Source organism: Sceloporus occidentalis, unplaced genomic scaffold (genome assembly GCF_023333645.1).
Source record: "Sceloporus occidentalis isolate IW3139 unplaced genomic scaffold, rSceOcc1.0.p SCAF_7, whole genome shotgun sequence".
Lineage (NCBI taxonomy): Eukaryota > Metazoa > Chordata > Lepidosauria > Squamata > Phrynosomatidae > Sceloporus > Sceloporus occidentalis.
This window is the reverse complement of record NW_028316987.1, coordinates 11698331-11719801: the sequence shown is the minus strand read 5'-3', so window position 1 is coordinate 11719801 and position 21471 is coordinate 11698331. Positions and strand designations below refer to the sequence as shown.

The 21471-nt window shown below is 42.5% G+C and overlaps 1 protein-coding gene across 4 annotated transcripts in view; it reads left to right on the top strand.

Moving 5' to 3' along the window:
* The window catches only part of LOC149309189 (stAR-related lipid transfer protein 3-like), a 46796-nt gene that overhangs the window by 10491 nt on the left and 14834 nt on the right, over nt 1-21471 (top strand). For 2 of the 4 annotated variants that reach the window (XM_089531911.1, XM_089531910.1), the window contains exons 2-8: nt 2001-2064; nt 7672-7951; nt 16421-16498; nt 17068-17145; nt 17282-17335; nt 17648-17765; nt 21351-21449. In XM_089531911.1, coding sequence (XP_089388037.1) covers nt 7742-7951; nt 16421-16498; nt 17068-17145; nt 17282-17335; nt 17648-17765; nt 21351-21449 — 637 coding nt within the window. In that variant the 5' untranslated portion in view covers nt 2001-2064; nt 7672-7741. The remainder of the gene's footprint in view (nt 1-2000; nt 2065-7671; nt 7952-16420; nt 16499-17067; nt 17146-17281; nt 17336-17647; nt 17766-21350; nt 21450-21471) is intronic. The other 2 variants (XM_089531909.1, XM_089531912.1) reach the window with 1 other exon arrangement.

Genomic DNA, 21471 nt, shown 5'->3' with positions numbered 1-21471 from the left:
TAATTCTGGGTAATTCACGAAGTCAAAAAGTTAGTGTTAGAAATGGTAGAGAAGCTCATCAGTTTTTAGACTTTCATCAGGAGGATAAAAATGAAGCAGAAACTGCTGATGATAATGTGCTTTCTTAGAAAATGAAATGTCACAATAAGGGTGATACCTTCCAGTATCACTCTTAGGAGTCCATCGCATTAAAAAAAATATAACCAACTTATCCCTTGCATTTTACAATCGATTACAGGATGCAGTCAGGTATTATCACAGGGAAAATGCCACCGATACTGCCACCTGACTGCATCCCACCTAAAATCCGGCTACAAGTTGCACTTAGCTAGTCGATTTGCAATGTCAGGAAGCGCCTGGCTTTGCACATCGACCAGCTGAGTATGGCTTGTAGCTGGGTTTTAGGCAGGATGCAGTCAGGTGGCGGCATCAGCGGTGTTTCCCCTGCAATAATATCTGACTGCATCCCATAATTGACTGTAAAATGCAAGGGGTAAGTCAGGGTTTTTTTTTAATGCGATAAACTCCAAAGTGTTTTGCCTGCAGTTGCAACACAAATTTCCTCTCCCTTCCCTCCCTGCATCAGCTCCCGGTTGGGTTGAAAACTGGGTTTGTAGGATATCCCAGCCCTCGAGAGCTGGTTTGTGGGAGGGCTGCAGTGGGCAAGTTGAGGGCCAGCCTTCCAGTTTTGCTAGGTCCCACTGTTCCACTGGCACAACACGATTGTTGGGTATTGCCCATAGGCTGCTTTTCATGAACTGTCAAAAAACTAAGAGCTGCTACATTTCTTAGCGTTCCGCTACTTGTAGCTTCATTTCTAACTAGAATTTAAAGCTTTAAAAGTAATTTCAATTAGCAGATCTGCAGTTATTGTCTCACTAAGCTATATTTCAGATTTAGTATACCAAAACATGATAATTTAATGAGCAGACCAAATCATGCATAATACATTTTATGTTCCTGACAGAACAAAGTGGTTTTAGATCTATAAAGGCTGCTTTAAAAAAAAATCCTTGTTCTTCACTTTTTCCTCCAACACTTTTTTCCAGGGGGAAAAGAACATGAAAAGTATTGTGGGTTTTTCCCCCCTTGTGGCTTCAAGTGGGTTTTTGTTGTTGTTGTTGTTGTTGTTGTTTTGGAAATGGTGCATCCTAAGGGGCAAAGACAGTTAACAACAAAAAGGGGGCAAGGGGAAAAAATGGAAAGGTGATGCTGGGAACATAAGCACAGAGTAGTTGGATTCTCTGGGGTTTACAAGAACCTGGGGTAGGTAAAGTGGGAACCGGTATAATATGTGAGAGAGGAGCATAACTTTTCAACCTCTTTGATTTTAAACTCAAGTGAGAGCTCAATTTGTTTCTTGTAGTATAGCTGCTTTAGCAGAAACATTTCCCATATATTTTACATGACTTACCTTGAAAGTAACTCACTTATACTAGGACATCCTTGGCCTTCTGGTTGCCCAGGTTTGTGTGGGAGAAGTATCTTGTGAAAGTCCAAGTCATTCCCAATTTAACAGTGATCCTAGATTAATCTGTCAGTGTGTGTTCTTGGCAAGATTTGTTCAGAGCGGGTCTGCCAATACCTTCTTCTAAGGCTGCTGTTTTTGTGTGCCTTAAAATAATTTCTGAGCTATGGTGACCCTAAGGCAAACCTACCACGAGGTTTTCTTGCAGGTTTCTTCACAGGGGGTTTACCATTGCCATCCTCTGAGGCTGAGAGATTGTGACTTTCCCAGGTCCACCCAGTGATTCTCCATAGCTGAGCAGGGATTTGACCCCTAGCCTCCAGAGTCATAGTCCTACACCACACTGGCTCTCACAGACTGTAAATTCTCCAAGATTGCCCAGTGGGCTACCGTGGCCCAATAGGAATTTGAAGCATGTTTTTCTGGAGTCTCAATAACATTCAGACGACTTCACCATGCTTGCTTTCTCTGGCACATATGCTATTATTTAATGTTATTTATTAGCTATGTTTATATCCTATCTTTTTTCCAGTGACCTCAAAGTAGTAAACCTGGCTTTTCTTCTTACCTCTTGATCCCAACAAGAGCCATGTGAGGTAGGTCAAGTTAACAGAGTGACTGCTCAAGGTAACTCATTGAGTTTCATGATTCACTTGGAGACTTCAACCTGGATCTCCCAGGATACATTCATTACTGTCCCCTAGATCATACTGGCTCTTACTATATATGACTTCTGTGGTTTGACAGTTTCAAAAATAAAGTTAGTTCTGCTTTAGCAATCACATGTATGAGTTTCTGGTTTCTGCATTTCTCCCCTCCATGATAGTTGAAGAACGTTCAAGTCCCACATGTTCTCATGTCAAGGTCTCAGCAACAAAGCTGTGTGCGTCAATTAGCCTTTAATGTGCCTGTGCCTTTTCTGCTACCCATCCACTACTCGTATTGTTCTGATACAAAACAAAGAATTCTGGTTCACAAATTCTGGTTTATTCTTGCTCACAAAAAGGTTCAGTTTATTTCTTTTATTCCATTCAACAAAAAAATTGTTGTTGTTTTTTCAGATAGCCACTCATTTCTTGACTTATCCGTTTCTTCTGGGGATGGTACTAACAACAATTGGGTTGCTCCTAGGGCCTTTTGAAAGGGAAAAAACATTTAGATTCATCTGTTTCCACAGCCTCTGTGGAATTTTTCCTTTCACTCGGTTCTGTAAACCAGAGATAACAGCCCTTTTTGTTTGACATTATTGAAGTGGAATTTATATAAATCTCCATAAATTGCAATCTAAAAATATTCCATTTTGCACCAGTATCAAACAGTCAAAAAGAACATGAGACAAATAGTTTCAGGTAAGTTAACAGTCATTAACCAACATCCCTGAGGAGCCACTCTTTTGCTTAACCCAGTCCCCAGAAGAAGGAGATGCCTTGTGAATCTCAGATCATGCACATATAAGAACTATTGGGGGTAGAAACCTCAAATAGCAAAATCCCAATCCATTGGTGCTCTCTTTAGGGTTCCCCTATTGTGGCTAACAAGTGGCATCTTCATGTCCAGAGAACATCCAGTGGTAACAGTGTTTGCCACATAGCAAAGTACAATAGCATCCAATATCCACAAAGCTGTGATATCTTTATGGAGACATCCAAAATGCACAATATATGTATTACAAGCTTTTGAAGCTCCACTTGTTTCTTTATCAGATAAAGGTGTTAAAAATCATACAAGAGGGAAAAAAAGAATGACAATATTAGTGATAAGCCTGCATTTGTCAAGACGTTGCGGTTGTCCTCAGCTGGTATGGAGGGGTATTCATGCAGGCAGGCAGGCAGGCCCCTCCACCTTCTGGCCATGTGAGTACTGAGAGATTCTTAAAATCCAGAAAATAAACTTTAAATTTTATTAGCAAAACAGAAAGCTACTGCTTTGAGATCCAGTTTCTCTCTAATCCTTTGTGAGGCTACAAGCCCCTTTGCAGAGAACACCAAATTTCTCAAGAAGTCTCCATGCTTTTGCATCAGGAAAACTTTTAGATGCTGTTTTAGGTGTTGCCTTGCTGGATTGGAGACTTTCAATCTGCCCATCACATTTTCTGTCAAAGCCATCCAAGCTAAATATCCAAGCTCTCTAGAACTCAACATATAATCAGGTTTTGGTTTTTCAGACTTTCTCGGAGAAGTAGCAGGGTTATAATTGTGTCACTATCTGTAGGAGTTGGGATAGGCAGTCAAATTTTTAGAGGCCATACCTTCACAATCACCTAATTCTCACCAAGGTACTAAACCTCTGTCTGGACTGCTCTTTCAATGCACATACACACCCTAAAATGTTAGACTAGAATCTTTATAGTTGGGTAGGTTAGTTGTCTGTTTGCTCAAATTTTGGTGATAGGATGGAAGAGTCACCTATGATTCCCTACCTGCAATATGAAGTGGTGCAGGTCACCATTCAGAACCAATTCACTGGTAAGCAAGAGGGCAGTCACAGTTTATAAGTGCCAGTATCACATTGTTAAGTACGTGAGGTAGCCAACATTTTTTTGTGGGGAAGTAACCATATTTGTGTGCTAGTTGTTTCAGAGATCATACTAACATGGAGAAGATACGTATAGGCACACTGATATGGGATGTGAGAAAAAATTAATGAATTTATCAAAGTGTTTTCTACATCTTGCACTTTGAGAGAAGCCCAATATAAGGTGTTGTAAGTGGTGTTTGACTCACCAAAGATTGAATCAAATATATGGAATGAGTCATACAAGAAAGATAAATTAGGTGGCTTCTGTTTTATTTAGTGGACCTCCCCGAAAATTAAGTATGCTAGGGCCAGATGGCTATAATTGTCCATCAAATGGTGAGTAAGGTTTTGTTTTGCTGTGTTAGTGTTGTTAAATTGTTTAGAAAACGGTTCCTGTAGAAATAAAATATTATCTACTTATAGAATGGGGGGAAGGATTATGAATCTGGAAATCTGCTTCTCTACCAGCTACAGAAAAATAGCTACTAAAAGTACTTGAAATGACATAAATGGATCTTTCGGGAAAGCAGACTTTTTGAAAATCCTGACTGTTTAGAAATTACCGTCATTATCTTTTGAACTGGAATCTTATTGTTCACACATCAAACAGCATTCTTCCAACTGCGATAGTGGGCATACTGGCTGGGATTGATAGTAGTTGTAGTATAAAGCATTAGGCTCCAGTCCTTTTGTTCTTGTGGTCATTTATTTTGAACAAAAACGTGTGTGTGTGTGATTTTTTATAAAGTATTTACTTGACGTTACCCCTCATGCAGGGTACTTTATTTTCTTCTCTGTGAATACCTAGCACCTGTTCTGAAAACTCCTTATTCTTATCCAGAGATGCTTTTTTCTACAATAGAGGCTGCAATAGTGCAGGTTATCCAGAATTCTGAAATATTCCAAAATACAAAATTGTCTACCTAAGTGGTTGAGATGCCATGCTTTCTGATGGTTCAGTGTACACAAACTTTGTTTCATGCACAAAATTATTAAAAATATTGTATGTAAAATTACCTTCAGACTATGTGTTTATACAAAAGATAAATGAATTTCATGTTTAGACTTGGTCCCATCTGCAAGATTTAAGTATATGCAAATATTCCAATATCTGAAAAACTCCAAAATCCAAATTCATATCTGGGTCCCAAGCATTACAGGTAGCGGGGACTCAATCAGTAATAAGCAGGACTTGGAAATGTTACTTTTTAGGACTGCAGCTTCCAAATTCGTGTACTGTAATATTGGAGGGTCACAGAAGGCTGAGCTGCTTCAATTTGAGATGCCTTTGACCTTTTATATCCTTTAGGAAGTGAAATCCCCACTTTTTCTTGGGTAGTGTGATATGATTTCCCCATGTTTACAAAAGGCTGTGCTTTATATGTTGCATGTTGCTTGGAAATCATCCATAGAAATATGACACACATGCATGGCACCAGGGCACTTACATGTATGGAGAGTGTTGTTGCCTTGACAAATATTCAGAAGGAGAATCTCCTCTTCCCCTTGGTTGCTGCTATCATATTTTTAACAGGTCGAAGCCATCAAGTAGAAATTAAACTATGCCTGTGTTCTGTTCTGAACTTTGGAAACCGTTTCCCCAAATGTACTTTGGCATTTCTCCTTTCATATAATCACTGCTGCCTTCTTTCTTCAACCCAGCTCTGTAGAAAAAGCAGAGAGCAAAGATCTCCTGAGGCTGCTGTGTTTTAAAAGCGGGGGAAGTTTGGCTTCCTCTGTGATCTGCTTCTGGAGTTTAGTTACTGAGGGCAAAAAAAAGTCCTCCAATTCTGGGTAGGAAAGTGGATTAGATGACCTTTGGTTCCTTCCAAGTCAGCAAACCACCATCTGATGTAACAGTTGCAGCAACTAGTGAGAGAGGCACTGTTCTCTCAATCCCCATATGGGCTTCAAGTGATAAAAGCTGGAGTAAGGAGGCCCAGCATTTTTCATACTTGCTTTCTATTCAGTTTATAGTGCATATGGAACAAAGATGAGCCACAACTAATTTGAAAGATGTGTGCTGCTCTCACCATTTCTCCTAAATATTATATTTGGTGTCCAGTGCCTGTTCATTGTTCTCTCAGGAGGGAAGGGGGGGTACTGAGCTCCCATTTCACTGTAAATCAGGAATAGGCAACTGCGTCCCATGAGACCTTGAAGGGCTGCATCTCCTCACTATGTGCCCTGATATTTTTTTTTAAACCTTTAAAAATATTTCTCTACTGTATTACATGTCCCTTCTCCTGAATCCCTTAGGGGTCATGGGATTTTTTAATTTATTTTTTTGGCCATGTTTTGGGCCCTCTTGGGTTGTTTTAGGACCAAAGGCGGGATACAGACCACCCTAAAAGGGCGGTCTCCCGGCACCCTGGTTTGCTCCGTGGGGAAGCTGCAGCTTCCAGACCGCGAGGCTTCCCCGTGGAGCAAAAAGAACCCGCAAAAAGGACCTACACAAAGCGGATTCTTGCAGCGCGATTGTGACGCCGCAGTGTGCCAATGACGCCGGGACATGCAGACGCTAGGCATCCGTCACATCAAAATGGCGGCACCCATGTGTACAGGGTGCTGCCAATTTGACGTCCTCGTCAGGGGCAAGGGGCGTCTGAAAGCACCGCCCCTCGCACGTCACAATGGCACTTCATAGCGCCCGTCTGGAACGGGCCAAAATAATATTTCTTTTTTCCCAACTAGGAAGTGAACTGGGAGTTTACCAGGACATAAACTGTCATGGGGACATTTTATTTTAATACTGCAAAATATTGGGGGGAGTCTCCTAAGGGCCTCAAAATTGCCTGAAGGGCCATATGTGACTTGCAGGTCATTACCTTTCCTACTGCTGCTGTAGATAAAGTAAAGATGAGATTGAGTTGTTTGTACTTAGGCTTAATTCTACCTTTCCTCCAATTTGTGTAGGTCTCTTTCCCCTCTTTATCCTCACAGCAACAACAACCTTTTGAGATAGGTCACACTAAGAGAAAGAGACTTTCCCGAAGTCAACTAGTGAGGTTTATGGTTAAATGGAGACTGAAATATAAATCTCCCTAATCCCAGCCCAGCACCGTACTGACTACACTATGGCGGGTTACAGACCGCCAAAAAATACGTATTAAATACGTATTAGGGTTAGGAAGGGGTGGTGCTTCCGTACCCCCCTAACCCTAGTACGTATTTAATACGTACAATATGGCGGTGGCCGTTCCACACGGCCGCCGCCGTATTGACGTAGCAGACGCTGTGCGTCCGCACGTCACACAGTGCTAATGACATCGCAAGTGTGCCATTGGCACCTCGCGGTGTCATTAGCACGCCGCAAGAAGAAGCTCCATTTTGGAGCTTCTTTTTTGCTCCGCGAGGGAGCCGCTCGGTGTAGCTGCTGCGGCTCCCTCACAGAGCAAACAGCGGCGCCAGCAGACCGCCGCAAAGCGGCAGTCTGTAAAACACCTATGTTGGTTCCCCGAACTGTCCTAGTAGCTTCTGTTCAGGTCTGTGTTTATACCACTCAGTTCATTAGGTGGCGATGAGCCAGTCACCTTCTCTCAACCTGGCTTGTCTGATGCAGTTTTTTAGTATAAAACAACGTAACTGTCACATATGCTGCCCTGAGTCGTTTGGAAAGAAGGATGTCTTTAAGCATCTTGGCGATTTTATCTACATGTTCTCTCTTTGTTCTCTCACCCATACAGATGAACCATTGACAAGGTCACGAATGACAGGTCTGCATGCAAGTGCCCACAACTTCATCTCTGTCTGAGGATGAGCAAGCCGTTGAGCTTGCAGAACAGTGACCTGGAGCAGAGTCTTCCTGCCATTGCTTCCTCACTTTCATACACCCAGGGCTTCTCTCCCCACCACTACTTCTCTCCTGAGAGGAGAAGGGCCATCTCTGATGTGCGGCGGACCTTCTGCCTTTTTGTGACTTTTGACCTTCTCTTCATCTCGCTTCTTTGGATCATTGAGCTGAATGTGAGTTTGGAGAAACTGGGAATATGATGCTCTTTTTGCCCTGAACATCTGCTCAAGCAAGCAGGCAAGCAAGAAGTGGCAGTCCCCCATTGTTACAATAAACTTAGAGCAATGAACTATTCAGAGCCCAGAAATGCTTAGGAAATTTAGAGTGTATGCAGAGAATAACTGTAACAGCAGTTTGCTAAACTCCTTCATGTTGCTGCTGCTGGCTTGTTCCTTCTTCAATTTGCCAGTCAGATCCAGCAATCTGGAGGTTTTTTGTTGACCTAGGCAGCATTGTTCTGTAGCTATAACTGCTTAGAAAGTGATGCTGCTTCAGCAAAAAATAAGAGCTGGAGGAGTGTTACTTTTTGGACTCCAAATTCCAGAAACCCTCAGCCAGCTTGACTAGTGGCTAGTGGCTAATCTGACTGGCAGAGTCCTGAATTTGTTTTTGTTTTTTATCTCGAACTTTTTGAATGTTGGTCAGCTCACATGTTTGCTGCTGCAGCCATCTTCCCTACTTGCAAAAAGAAGCCTTCAAGGCCATCAGAAATTTGGCAGCCTGCCTGTTGCCCATCCCTTTTTACACAATGGTTTCTCTTAGAACAGAAGAGAAGAGCCCCTTGTTTTATTATTGGAAGTTTTTGTTTCATTCTCAACTCCTTTCAGCCTAAAATGGATGAGGCAGAACTGAATTTAGTCAAGTTGTTGTTAAAATGATCAAGAAGGCTGGGACAAACAGTGACTCATTTCGTAGAACTGTTCTAATTGTTGAGTTGAAAGAGAGCGTACATCTTTATGTTGGTAGCCCTTACCTACACAAATCAGGAATAGTGTGGGCCGGAAGCAGGTGACCTGATGACTCAAGTCAGTGTCCCAGCCTACACATTATAAAAACAATTTTTCCTTGAGAGGGACAATTGGGTCAGCTAAGCTCCAGGAAAACCAGTTGAGTAGCAAAACAGTGCTGTGTTTCTCCAGCAGCTGCTGGTGGTGACAATGCAGTGTAAATCATGGTGGTCTGATGAACGAAGGGGTGTTTTTGCCTTCCTCAGACCTCAGTATCCCCCATTATTTAAAAACTGCCAAAAATGGGAAATACAACCCAAAAGGATTGTCCCCCCAGGCCTATTTCAAGTCAAAAGTAGCCTTATTTAAGAAGTGAGATGTGGCCTAAAGGTCACTTCTAGTTTCTGAAAAACATTACTACAGTCATGAAACAGGCCTGGCAGCAAAAGGACAAAATAGCATTTAAACTCTTAAATCACACCCTGACAAGAGTTCTGAGCATGTGATATTTGTTTCTTTCAGGTGGAAGGGAGTTGTGGGGTCCTGGGCATCCATGTGTGCCTGTGTGCTGTTCTTGCGCACATTTGGTGTAAATACTGTACATTTCTAGCAGTAAAGTGGTCAGCAAATAAACTCACTTTTAGACTTCTAGTGCATTCACCTTGTATCATTCAGTGGTCAGAAAACTTAACTGTTTTAGCTACAAATAAACATGTATATTATAGACAACTTCAAGAAAACCTGTTTTCACACCTATTTATTTAGTGCCATTGACATACAAGGCATACACTCTAAAACAAACACACACACACATACAAAGGGAAAGGAAAGAGTAATACAAACATAAAATTATGCAATGCCATTGTAAAACAGGTTATCCAGACAGGGAAAAACATTTCAATAAATATAAAGCAAACTGACAGATGCATATAACGAACATATACAAGATTCTAAAACATTCTTAAACTAAAGTTCTGAAAGCTTTGGAAAACAAGAAAGTTTTTAATTGAGATTTAAAAACAAGAGGGAAAGAGAGGTCTGCCGCTGTTCAAGGAAGTCATTCCAGGAGTATGGAGTAGTGAGTAAAAGGGATGAAACCAAGCCAAGGGAGAGGAAGCTTACAGTTTCTAGAACACAGGTTTTGAGCAGACTGGTAAAAATAAATGAAGGCTGAAAGACAGGAGGAGCTGGGTTGTGTAGGGCTTTAAAGTTAAAACAAGAAGCTTGCACTGAATCCTAAAAGGAATAGCAACCAACAAAGAGGTATCAAAAGTGGAGTAACTTAAAGTGATGGGCCAAAAAGATAATCTTAGGCGCCTTACAGACGGGCCTAAGCGGCGCCGTCATTGCGCCAGGAATACGTGTGAGGGGCAGCGCTTCCGGACGCGCCTTGCCCCTCGCGCGTATTCCATACGGCAAGATGGTGGCACCCTATACAGACGGGCGCCGCCATCTTGATGTAATGGACACGCAGCGCGAGTGCGCGCTTTGGCACTTGCGGCGGCTCTTCCGAGTTGCTGGAAGGAGTGCGATTTCTGCACTCCTTTTTTGCAGCGCGGAGGAGTCGCGCGGTTTGGCTGCTGCGGCTCCTCCGCGCTGCAACCGGCAGCAGCCCAAGACCGCCCCTTTTGGGCAGTCTGTAACGGGCCTTTGTAACAGAATGTTAAATGGAAACCAGAGACCTAAAATGATCTAATGAAGACCAGTGAAAAGAAAATTGCAGTGATCAAGGCAAGAAGTAACCAAGGCATGAACTTAAGTCTTTGTCAAGGAAACAAGTAGAAAACATCTGATATTGACCATGTTATAAAGGAAAGAGCAGCATGACTTGTGGTCATTTTATATTCATGTATTTGCCCAACCTACTGTATGTATCTCCCCCACTTTCTTTTTCTTCTTGCTCTTCCTTGCTTTATCATGATCCTTTTCAAAATACAATAGAAGTGTTGTTGTTTTTAAAATAAGACTAAAGCAGATACAGCTACACCAGATGGGAACACATGCCAATTATGATATGGACATACCAGTAGTAACCACTGAATAGCAAGAATAGAAAAACCCACTCCATAAATATGATGAAGGCAAACATTTCCGTGGTGGCACAGCATGTGCAAGCCAACGGATGCATTCACACTGTGGTATCCCTAACAGTAGGGTTAGACAAAATGTTTCCCTCAAGATGTTTGGGAGAGCTTCCTATACACTACTTGATAGTAGCTATCAGCCCCACTAATGGTTAGGGATTATGGGAGTTGCAATACAAAACATCTAGAGGGTCCAATGTTTCCTGCAGCTGCTCAGCTGTATGTATGAACCACTGTGACAAGACAAGCCCCAAAGCAATAACTGATAGTTCTAGGAATCCCTGGAGAGGAGGTTTTGCATGTCTTTACATCCAGGCTGTCAAGGCTGTGAATTGCCACCTATCTGACAGCTGAATGCCTTTATTCCAGAACCCTCTTGGGGCAAAACATGCTCTCAGCACATGCAGATGCACTTTATATACACGTGTGCATGGATAGATGGCCTGCTTATATAGGGAACACACATATTTTTTTATCTCAGGAGAAAGATAAGCAACAGTGAAAAACTACATCATGTTCAAAGGAAAAGTCTCTGATAGCTCAGTAGGAAAGAAACATGAGATGGAAAGTGGCAGCTCAAATACAAAAAAAGGGGGGGGGAGTGGGGGAAGAGGAATCAGGAATAGAGCCCAGTGGTTCACAGAGCAGTCCACAGGATTAGATGAGTTGTGGAGCAGGAGTGACACATTATGGGTTATCTGCCAGGAATCTAGGTTGTGGACCCAGCCATAGTTTTCAAGCTTAGAGGGGGCTATAGTTTTGTGAGATTATAAATTTTTAGTGTTCCTAGGGCCTAATTTTGAATCATGGAGATAGCCTCCAACTGGAACTGGCTCCCCAGGAAAAAGAGATTATAGTACCACAGCCAAGTGAACTATGGCACAGACTGAAAGCATGATTTAGCTCAAGGGTAGGCAATCTTTTTGAGCCAGGGGCCGGGTTGCTGTCCCTCAGACTGGGGGGCCGAAGCCAAAAAATAAATAATTAAATAATTTTTTAAAACATTAAATATATAAATAAACCAGGACAAATGTAGGACAAAATTTTCAAATGGAAGACACTTTTTTTTAAAAAAATGGAGGACACGCGAAAAAATTTGCTGATTTTTTAAAAAAAATGTTAATATAAATGCATATTTCTGAGGCTTCTATAGACAATTGCCCCCCAAAGGCCCCGGCGGCAATTGGTGGCAGGACTGGGCTGGGGCCGGTCCCAAGGCCTCGCCGGGCCGCAGGTTGCCTACCCCTGATTTAGCTAATAGCCTAGCCATGCCTCATCTCAGATTGCCTATCATTTTGTCCAGCTCCCTTCAACCTATCCAGTCACATATCCTCTATGCTCATCTACTTGCTTAGGTGATTGCCTTCTTCTGCTGTTGCTTTTCCATCTACACCTATTTCCCCCTATATGTCCCATAAACTGATTCTGCAAATGCTGTGTTATGATTTTAGGGGGAGAGGGTGGTTTAGTGAACACTGGCCATTCGGTAGGGCTCTTATTGAAAGGAAGATCTTTCAGAGGTGGTGCAACTATGTTCAGGATGAAAGCAAAAGCATAGTTACTGTAGTTCGGAGGTCACAGGTTTACAAAGGTCTGGAATATTTTAAATTCTGATTTTAAAAAACGAACCACTGCTTTCTGCTCCACATTGCCCTCTGTATATAACTCTTTACTGGTATTAACCTGCCACTTAGATTTTATGGTGCTATTTTATTTTGACCGCACTTTGCCTGTGCCTCACACTTCTAGTGTTTTGTTTTATGGTGCTTACTGATTGTACTGGTTTTTGGTTTTACTGCTTTCTGCATTTGGTAATGTTGGAGAGGAATCAGGGGAATATATCATGAGTAAGCGTGGTACTGTTTTTGGGTTGGCGGGGGAAACAATATGGTAGAGTAGGTAGGATAGCGTAGGAGATGATCTTCCCTTTATTTTAGGCTTGTTTTCCCCATGGGTGCCTACCAGGTATGTTTCACTGCAGTTATTAGAATCTTTCAATCTGGGGGAGGGTTTCTGAGAGTTGTCATTTAACATATCTGGTGGACACCAGGTCGGAGAAGAGTAGGGTTGCCATAATTCTGGACCTCCAAACTGGGACAAAAGTAGGACAAAAGTAGGACAAAATTTTCAAATGTAGGACACTTTTTTTTTAAAAAAAAATGGAAGACACGCAAAAAAATTGATGATTTTTAAAAAAATGTTAATATAAATGCATGTTTCTTAGGCATGATCAAAATGGAGAACATTTTGGCATTGTTCCTAGACAGATGGCAGAAATGTACTTCCCTTTCTGGCTAACCTCCCCCCCCCCCATTCCAAACAGCATATTTGGGCATTGAAGAGGAGGAAGAGTGGAAAAGGCAGAGGAGGAGGAAGAAGGGGAGGAAGAGGAGGAGGAAAAGAAGAGATGGAGAAGAAGAGGAGAAAGAAGATGAAGAAGAGGAGGAAAAGGAGGAAGAAGGAAGAGGAAGAAGGGGAGGAAGAAGGGGAGGAAGAGGAGAAGAAGAGATGGGGAAGAAGAGGAGGAGGGAGAAGATGAAGAAGAGGAGGAAAAGGAGGAAGAAGGAAGAGGAAGAAGGGGAGGAAGAGGAGGAGGAGAAGAAGAGATGGAAAAGAAGAGGAGGAGGAAGAAGATGAAGAAGAGGAGGAAAAGGAGGAAGAAGGAAGAGGAAGAAGGGGAGGAGGAGGAGAGGAGGAAGAAGAAGAGGAGGAAAAAGATGAAGAAGAAGGGGAGGAAGAGGAGGAGAAAGAAGAAGAAGAAGAAAAGGAGGCAGAAGAAGAGGAGGAGGAGAAAGAGGAAAGGCTCTTTCCCCTGCCTGGATGCCTCCGTCGCCAACGGAGGAAGCCAGGCAAGGGAATGGGGCCTCGCTGAAGCCAAGCCCCAAACCCCTGCCTGGCTGCCTCCATCGCCGTTTTGCCCCCACCCCCGGGATTCCCCCCCCAGAGATGGAGGCAGCCAGGCAGAGGTTTGGGGCTTGGCTTCAGCCGTCCTCCAAGCCCCAGCCAAGCCTGGAGGACTCCGCGATCGCGGAGGAGCCCCCTGGGCATGGCTGGGGCTTGGAGGACGTCTGTCTTCCAGACGTCCTCCAAGCCCCAGCCAAGCCTGCAGGACTCGCTGGGGGGGGGAGTCCCGGGGGGGGCCAAACCGCGGCGGGACCGTGCGGACCCGCCCCAAATCGGGAAAGTCCCGCCCCCAGGCGGGATATGGGAAGCCTAGAGAAGAGTATGCTAGATAATCGTGCTTTGTCTCCTCTTCTGCTTATTCTGGGGACATCTGGTGGTCATTTAGCAAATTATCCATTCTTGCTGAATGCCAAGTTGGTGAATGGGCAACATTCCAGAACTCAGTCCTGGATGATACCACTGAATTGGCAGGCATTACCAAATAGAGAGGGAGTTCTAAATCTCTCCCAGCTGTGCCCATTGCGGCCTCATCTCGATAGGCAGAGAGGAGAGGTGCTAATGTGAAGACTTTTGATGCTTCTTGTTCTGGAGAAGTTCAACATTTAATCTGCAGCCTCTTTGCCATGTGCATCGTAGAGTTTCATGGCTGCCATGGTAACGATTGGCCTGTGTCAGCTTATATCCTGCCTGACATATGCGGCCTGTTACACACTTAATTTGATTTTCTGTTCTGGGCAGGCAGATGGCGATCTGTGAGTAAAAGAGACTTGCATGGTTCCCTTATCATGGGTAGATCTCAGTGAATAAGGTTAAGGTTAGGTGGTTCTGCCAATAGATCAATTGATTTCTGAAACACCAAGATGAACTAGGCTACATACCTTTCTGGCAAGGCTCACTATCTTGCCTTTAGCCATTGCTTTCAGTTTCTGAGGAGTCAGGGCAATGAAATGAACAGATTGATCACCAAAAAACAAAGATTTGGGCCAAATGAAATAGGGCATCACTTAGAATTCATGTTAGAGACTATGAACAGAGTGTGCAATTGCCTGAGGTTGGAAAGGCCACACTGACCTTCCATTGATGAGGGTTGCATTCTCCTGGTGCAACCTGCCCCAATTTAAAAAAAACCAACTTTTATTTTATTTTATATTGGCACATTTAGAGCCTGCTTAGGCTAATTTAGGCCTAGTAGAGTTTTGTTACAATAAAAATGCAGGCAGATGATGGGAAGCCCTGGTGGTTTGAACGACAGCCTTGGGAGGCCACATGCACCTCACATTCCCCACCTGTGGAATACATTTAGCATGCTTTCAGAAGAGGTCCTCCTTCAAGTTGTGAGGGTCATTTGTTTGTTAGAGCACAAGATTGTCCTTACCTGTATATTTTCTGAATGAGTCACTGCTCTCCTAATAAGAGACAAAGCTGTAACTCATACAGAACTGCAACAAGGAGCTATCAGCGAGAATGAATGGAATATTTGAATTTACCTAACTCCAAAGGCAAAAGATCCTATCTAATCTTGGAAGCTAAGCAGTGTCATCACTGATTGTGGGAGATTGTCAACAAATGTCAGATGCCCACGGCTATATTTCAGAGGAAGGAGCTGGCAAAACCACCTCTTGAGTATTCCTTGTTTAAGAAAACCCTGTGAAATTCATAGGGACACTATAAGTCAACAAGCATCTTGAAAGTACATACATACACACCACAAAGAAATCTTCAGTTCTGATGTTCTTAATTTTCATATACTAGCATGTCCCTTAGTAATCTTCCCTTCTTTATAAACTGAATTTCTTTCTTTCTAAACTTAAAAATGAAGACTCTAAAGTTTAGAAGGGAAAGGAAGTCAGTTTAACTCAGCCCTGCCTATTGTGTTGAATGACAGCTTTCATTGTCCTTAGCCAGCATGACCATTGGGGAGATTATAGGAATAGTAGCTGAATGCATCTGGAAGGCACTGAGGAAGGATAGCTGGCCTAGGAAAAGTAGATGAAATGAAAGGCTACACTTTTCATTATTATTATTATTATTATTATTATTATTTTATTGTATACAAAAGGTAAAACACAATTGCATCATTGTTCTACTTTAAAAACACAAGCTAAAATACAGATTTACAAAACTGAGATCTCATTCAAAACCCCAAACCAAAATCTCTTGTGGTGCTGTGGTGGAACATAAGCATAAGAATTTGAGTTTCTATATTCTATAAGAGGTAACCACTTTTCCTTGAACTGATTACAGTTCCTTGCCCCAGAGGTTCTCCTGATATTGTCTGTAAGCTTCTCCATTAACCATACTTCCCAGAACTTCATCCACCATTGACCCATGGACAGATTACCTGTTTTCCAGTTTCTGTCAATGATTAATCTAGCTATAGCAACTGAAAAGGATATAATTTCTTTATGATGGAGAAATTTATTATCAAATTGAAATATTGACAAGAGAAGCAACTCTGGGATGGGTTGAACTTTTTGCTTAGTAATGTCTGACATCAATTGAACAATCTGTGTCCAGAATTGTTGAACATTTGGACACTCCAATCACATGTGTAGATAAGTACCTCTTGCCCCACAACCGCTCCAACACAAAGGAGAGGATACGCTTTTCTTGATCTGGGTCACAGCCAACATAGAAGAGTCTTAGGCTAACCCTTATTTAGCAAGGGTTTTTTATGTTTCTTAATGTCTTTGTTTCTAATCTATAGACATCCCAGAGTATCCAGGAGAGTTTAAAGGAAGAAATTATCAACTACAACTTTAAAACTTCATTTTTTGACATATTTGTAAGTATTCTGATAAAGATGTAACTTGTGGTGGAAGGTAGAAGAGCTTTTCTTTTCTTTTGTCTTTTTATCCAGAACAAAATGCAATATGTCCGCGTTATACGCAGGCGCGCTTTACACAGACTTGAGCATACACGCTCAAGCTGCGGGGAGCGTGCGGGGCAGCGTGTCCCATTCAAATGAATGGGGCGCACACCCATGGCGCCCTGCATACTCCCACACTGCTGTGCACGAGCCCCATTCAAATGAATGAGGCTTGAGCATAGGTGGAATTCGCCTTACATGGGGAGGGGTCCGGAACAGATCCCCCACGTAAGGCAAGGGCCCACTGTAATGTTGCTAAAAGAGGCACAAGGTCAGGATGGGTCCATGTACATGAATGTTATAATAAGCAAGCATTTGGTTTTGCAGAAGTCTTTGTCTCTACCAGAGGCCTGTGAAGTTTTGAAAAATTGTTATTCTTCTGCCGATTGAAGTTGATTAATATAGAATTTTAACTATTTTCTGTCTTGGAGAACTTTGCTGATTTCTCTTCATGAATGTCTTGTATGTGTGGCTTGTTTTTTAAGATCTTGGCTTTTTTCCGGTTCTCGGTGCTGCTTCTTGGATATGCTGTCTTAAGGCTCCGCCACTGGTGGGTTATAGCGGTAAGAATCTACCTGCTTTTGTCATGTTGTTACACTCATAGACACATATTTATAGCTGTTAAAAAGATGGTTCTGATTTTTTTTAATGGATCTCTCTCTCTCTCTTCGCCCCCCTTATCCGACCTTTTCCTTCAAGATCACTACACTGGTGTGCAGTGCCTTCCTGATACTAAAAGTTATCTTCTCAGAGGTAAGTTTGTAATAATTAACACAGCATTCAATCTAATATTTGTAGTCATTTGAAAGGTTTTGTGAGATTCTAAGTTGTAATTGCTAAAATTAGCAAATTTTATAATGTTCAAAAATAATTACACTAAACATCTACTGCTAGTTGTTGGTTTATGAGTACAAAACATTGTTACAGATGCTTTAAAGAATGTCTAATCTATATGAATTATGTTTTGAATAATTGGTGTTACAAGTGCTTTAGGGATGTCTGATCCATCTTAAGTGATTTCTATCATGTGCTTTGAAACCTAATTCTTTTTTTTTCCTCCAACAGCTGCTAAACAAGGGGCCTTTTGGCTACCTTCTGCCTATTGTTTCATTTGTCCTTGCCTGGCTTGAAACATGGTTTCTAGATTTCAAAGTCTTGCCTCAAGAGTCCGAGGAAGAACAATGTGAGTCAATGTCTTCAGTGACATGGGTGAAAGTCATTAACAGCCTTGCATGTGTAATGTGCCATATGTTGGCAGGAATGGGCAACTCCAGGGGCAAGTTGTATGCCTTTGGGATCTTACAGTTTCACAGACTGCCAGAAGATAGAAAGCAAAATTCAAAGTGGCCAGAAGTTCAGTTTGTTTTTTAAAAACTGGGGGTTTTAGATGTTAACCTGCACTGTGTCAGCTCTGTGACTTATTTGAAAGATCATTTGCCACTTCTGGATGCTGTTTTGGAGAGACAACTCATTCTTTTTGCAAGAAAAGGAGTGGTCCAGGGGTGTGTGGGGGGTAAAAGGGGGCTATGTGCAACCACTAGCCATGTGTAGAGAGACGATCTAAAACAGAGGTGGGCAACTTTGGCTGGTATAGGTGATTAACCTGTAAACCCACCCAAAGTCTGTTCCCACAGATTTCAGCAGCAAACAACAAAACCTCTTTAAATGAAATATTTCCTATTTGTTGTACAGGACTTTCCTAAATTTGATGATGTGATTTGCTGGTGTATGGCAATACTTTGGTTTAGAAGGGCTGGAGCTGCAGAATGGCCTTTTGGGGACCGTATCTTTGCTGATTATTGCTCTGAAACAGGGGTGGGCTGCATTAGGCCCCCAGGAGAACTTGGAGAGCTGCACACAGCCTCACCACCCAAAGCTTCTCCTGCTAAAAAAATGAATCAATGTTTTGTACCCAATCCAAATGCCCTTTAGGGGACTGGGGAGCCATTATCACTATGTTTGTGGACCTTAATAGGACATTTTTAATAACAGAAAATGAATGGAAGTCCCTTCCTGTTCATTTCCTGTTTCAAAAAGGCCTCTCTTGGGTGGAAATTGGCCCAGAGTGGACCAAAAATGTAGTGGAAATTCTAACACATCCCTAGAAAGGACTTTGGGGCAAAACAAAATTGAAAATTGTTTGAAACAAATTGTTTGACCTTAGGGGGGACTCCCAACATGGTAGAAATGCCCTGGACGGCTTTGGGGGTTATTTTGGAGCAAAAAATATTTTCTTTATTTTATCCCTTGGGGGCCACAATAATGGTCTGTTGGGTGCATGTGGCCTGTGGGCTGCGCTTTGCTCACCCTTGCTCTGAAAGAAGAACTTACATTTAAGGGAGTGGTTGATTCTTTTTGGAGCCTGTAGCTTGAAAAATGTATTTTAAATCTTAAAGGCCATTTCCTATATTATATTTTTCCTGTACAGGGAAAGAATTGAAAAGCACAACTAGAATAATTTGTATTCCTTACCCCAAAGAAAAAAAATGATGGGGGAAAAATATGTTAGAACTAAACAAGCACTCTATTGCTACTATTGAATTAGGAACACACTGCTTAAGGGAGAAAAGCATTAGCCGCTTAATTGCTTTGCAGATATGATAGGCAAAGAGGCCATCAGTCTCTACCAAGATAAAGCATCTCAAACTGAAAGGTTGAGGTAAGCTGCTTGGTCAGATCCCATACATGGCAGAGATAAGTAGCCTTTTCTGTACAAAGGTGTTTGTGTGTGTTAAGCTAAAAGGAACTTTCTCACTGTGATAGTGTCCAAATTTATCATACTCAGTTGAGTCTCTTGAAAATCTGGTTTTTGTATAATTTTACCTCTGTTATGCAGATTAGCAATAGCATGAAATGCAGAAGGGGTTGATGAGAAGGAAGGGCCAAACGTACTTCGGTGACCATGTGGTTACTGCTCTTGAAGGCTAGAACGCTGAAGGTTTGTAGCACAAATTTGAAAGAAACAGACAGGTCCTCTGTTCCATTTTCTGTGCATTTTCACTTTCTTTCTACCCATCAAAGTCCCATTCTGGTATCAAATACCAGTATGGTGCAGTACATAAACCAGGGGTCAGGGTCAGGTAGCCCCAGAGATATTGGACTGCAACTCCCAGCATTCCTCACTATTGGCTATTCTGGCTAGGGCTACTGGGAGCTGCAGGGTAATATATGGTCACAGGATTTCCATGTGAGGAGACCATGGATTGAATTGGAGATACCTGGAATGAAGTCCCATGCAGCTATCTAGATTTCTAGAGGACCTTAGGCCAGACAGTAGATTGTTTGACTACAAAAGTAACTCTTTTGCATTACAACTGCAACATTACAAAACTGCCCCCCGCCCAACCAGCATTGCCAGTGCCCATGCTAACTGGGGGATTCTGAGAGCTGCAGTTCAATAAATTAATGTTCCAAATTATGTACTTAATCTAATCTACGTTGCAGGATTGTTAGAATAAAATGTTTGAAGGACATTTAATCTCTGTCCAGTATTCAGCTGCCCGTATTGTCACATCCGCTCACCGCTTTGACCATGTTTCTCCTCTTTTATCCTCCCTTCATTGGCTCCCCTTCCCCTTCCGCATCCAGTACAAGCTTTTGTTATTGACTTTCAAAGCCCTCCATGGATTGGCCCCTCCTTACTTATCTGACCTTCTTTCTCCTTACATTCCTACTCGCACCCTCCGCTCTGGTAGTCAAGGTCTCCTGTCACAGTGTAGGACTACCACTGCCCCCTCCCGAATTCATCCCTTCTCGCTTGCTGCCCCTTACTCCTGGAACCTTCTTCCCCCACATGCACACCTCATCACTTCTCTGCCCAGTTTCAAAATTGAGTTAAAGACTATATTGTTTAGAGAAGCATTCCCAGAGGTAAGCCACTCTCTGACCCAGGAAGCCTCCTTTTAACCATCCATTAAGAAGCCAAGCTCTTCCTCCAGTCCATCTGCCTTGGTCCAGGCCTCGGAGGTGGAGAAGAACTGCTAGACCTGATCCCATTCCCCACCACCACTCCCTTCTCCTTTTGTGTCGTGTCTTCTTAGATTGTAAGCCTGAGGGCAGGGAAACATATAACTAAAAGATTGTATGTACAACGCTGTGTAAATTTACAGCGCTTTATAAATAAAGGTTAATAATAATAATAAGAAGAAGAAGAAGAAGAAGAAGAAGAAGGTCTGGGCAAGTATTCTACCCTAAGCTCCATAGAGGAGGACCAGGTTGGGGGGGGGGGGGGGGGAACTGTTCATTCCACCATAGATAGCAGGATTCAGCTTTTGCTTAGAAACATGGCAGGCATGCAGATTACACCAAATCAGTCAAATGTTAGATTACAAATCCCAAATTTCCAGAATGCTAGACCAGTACCTTCATACAGACTGTCAAGAATCTATTAAATGTGGTTGTTGAAGGTGAACGGCTGCCAAGTGTTTTCTGTGTTTTCTCTGTCTGAACTTGGCTCTTTCTCCTGCCACTGGTAGTACCTCAAAACCACAAGGAAGGAGTCCCAATCCTGGTGAGCACTGCTCCATTCAAGATTAGAAACCCAGTTTTTGCCTTTCTCCAGAACATGTGCAGTTGACCAGACCTCCCAAATTTGTCAAATTTCCCCACTTTCGCTTCAATGACATGATGGTTGTTCTCAGTTTATACAGAGATGTAAAATTTCTGATAGGATGGTTAATTTCTCTCATCCAACTTTCCTACTCACAGGCTGAATGAGGGATATAACATGATTTTAAATAAACCCATCTCTTTTTCTTGGCCTTTTCAGGGTACTTGGCTGCTCAGGCTGCTGTGGCCCGTGGGCCCCTCCTTTACTCAGGTGCACTCTCTGATGGCCAGTTCTACTCCCCTCCAGAATCAGTTGCAGGTGACTGATGTTTCTTCCTCAG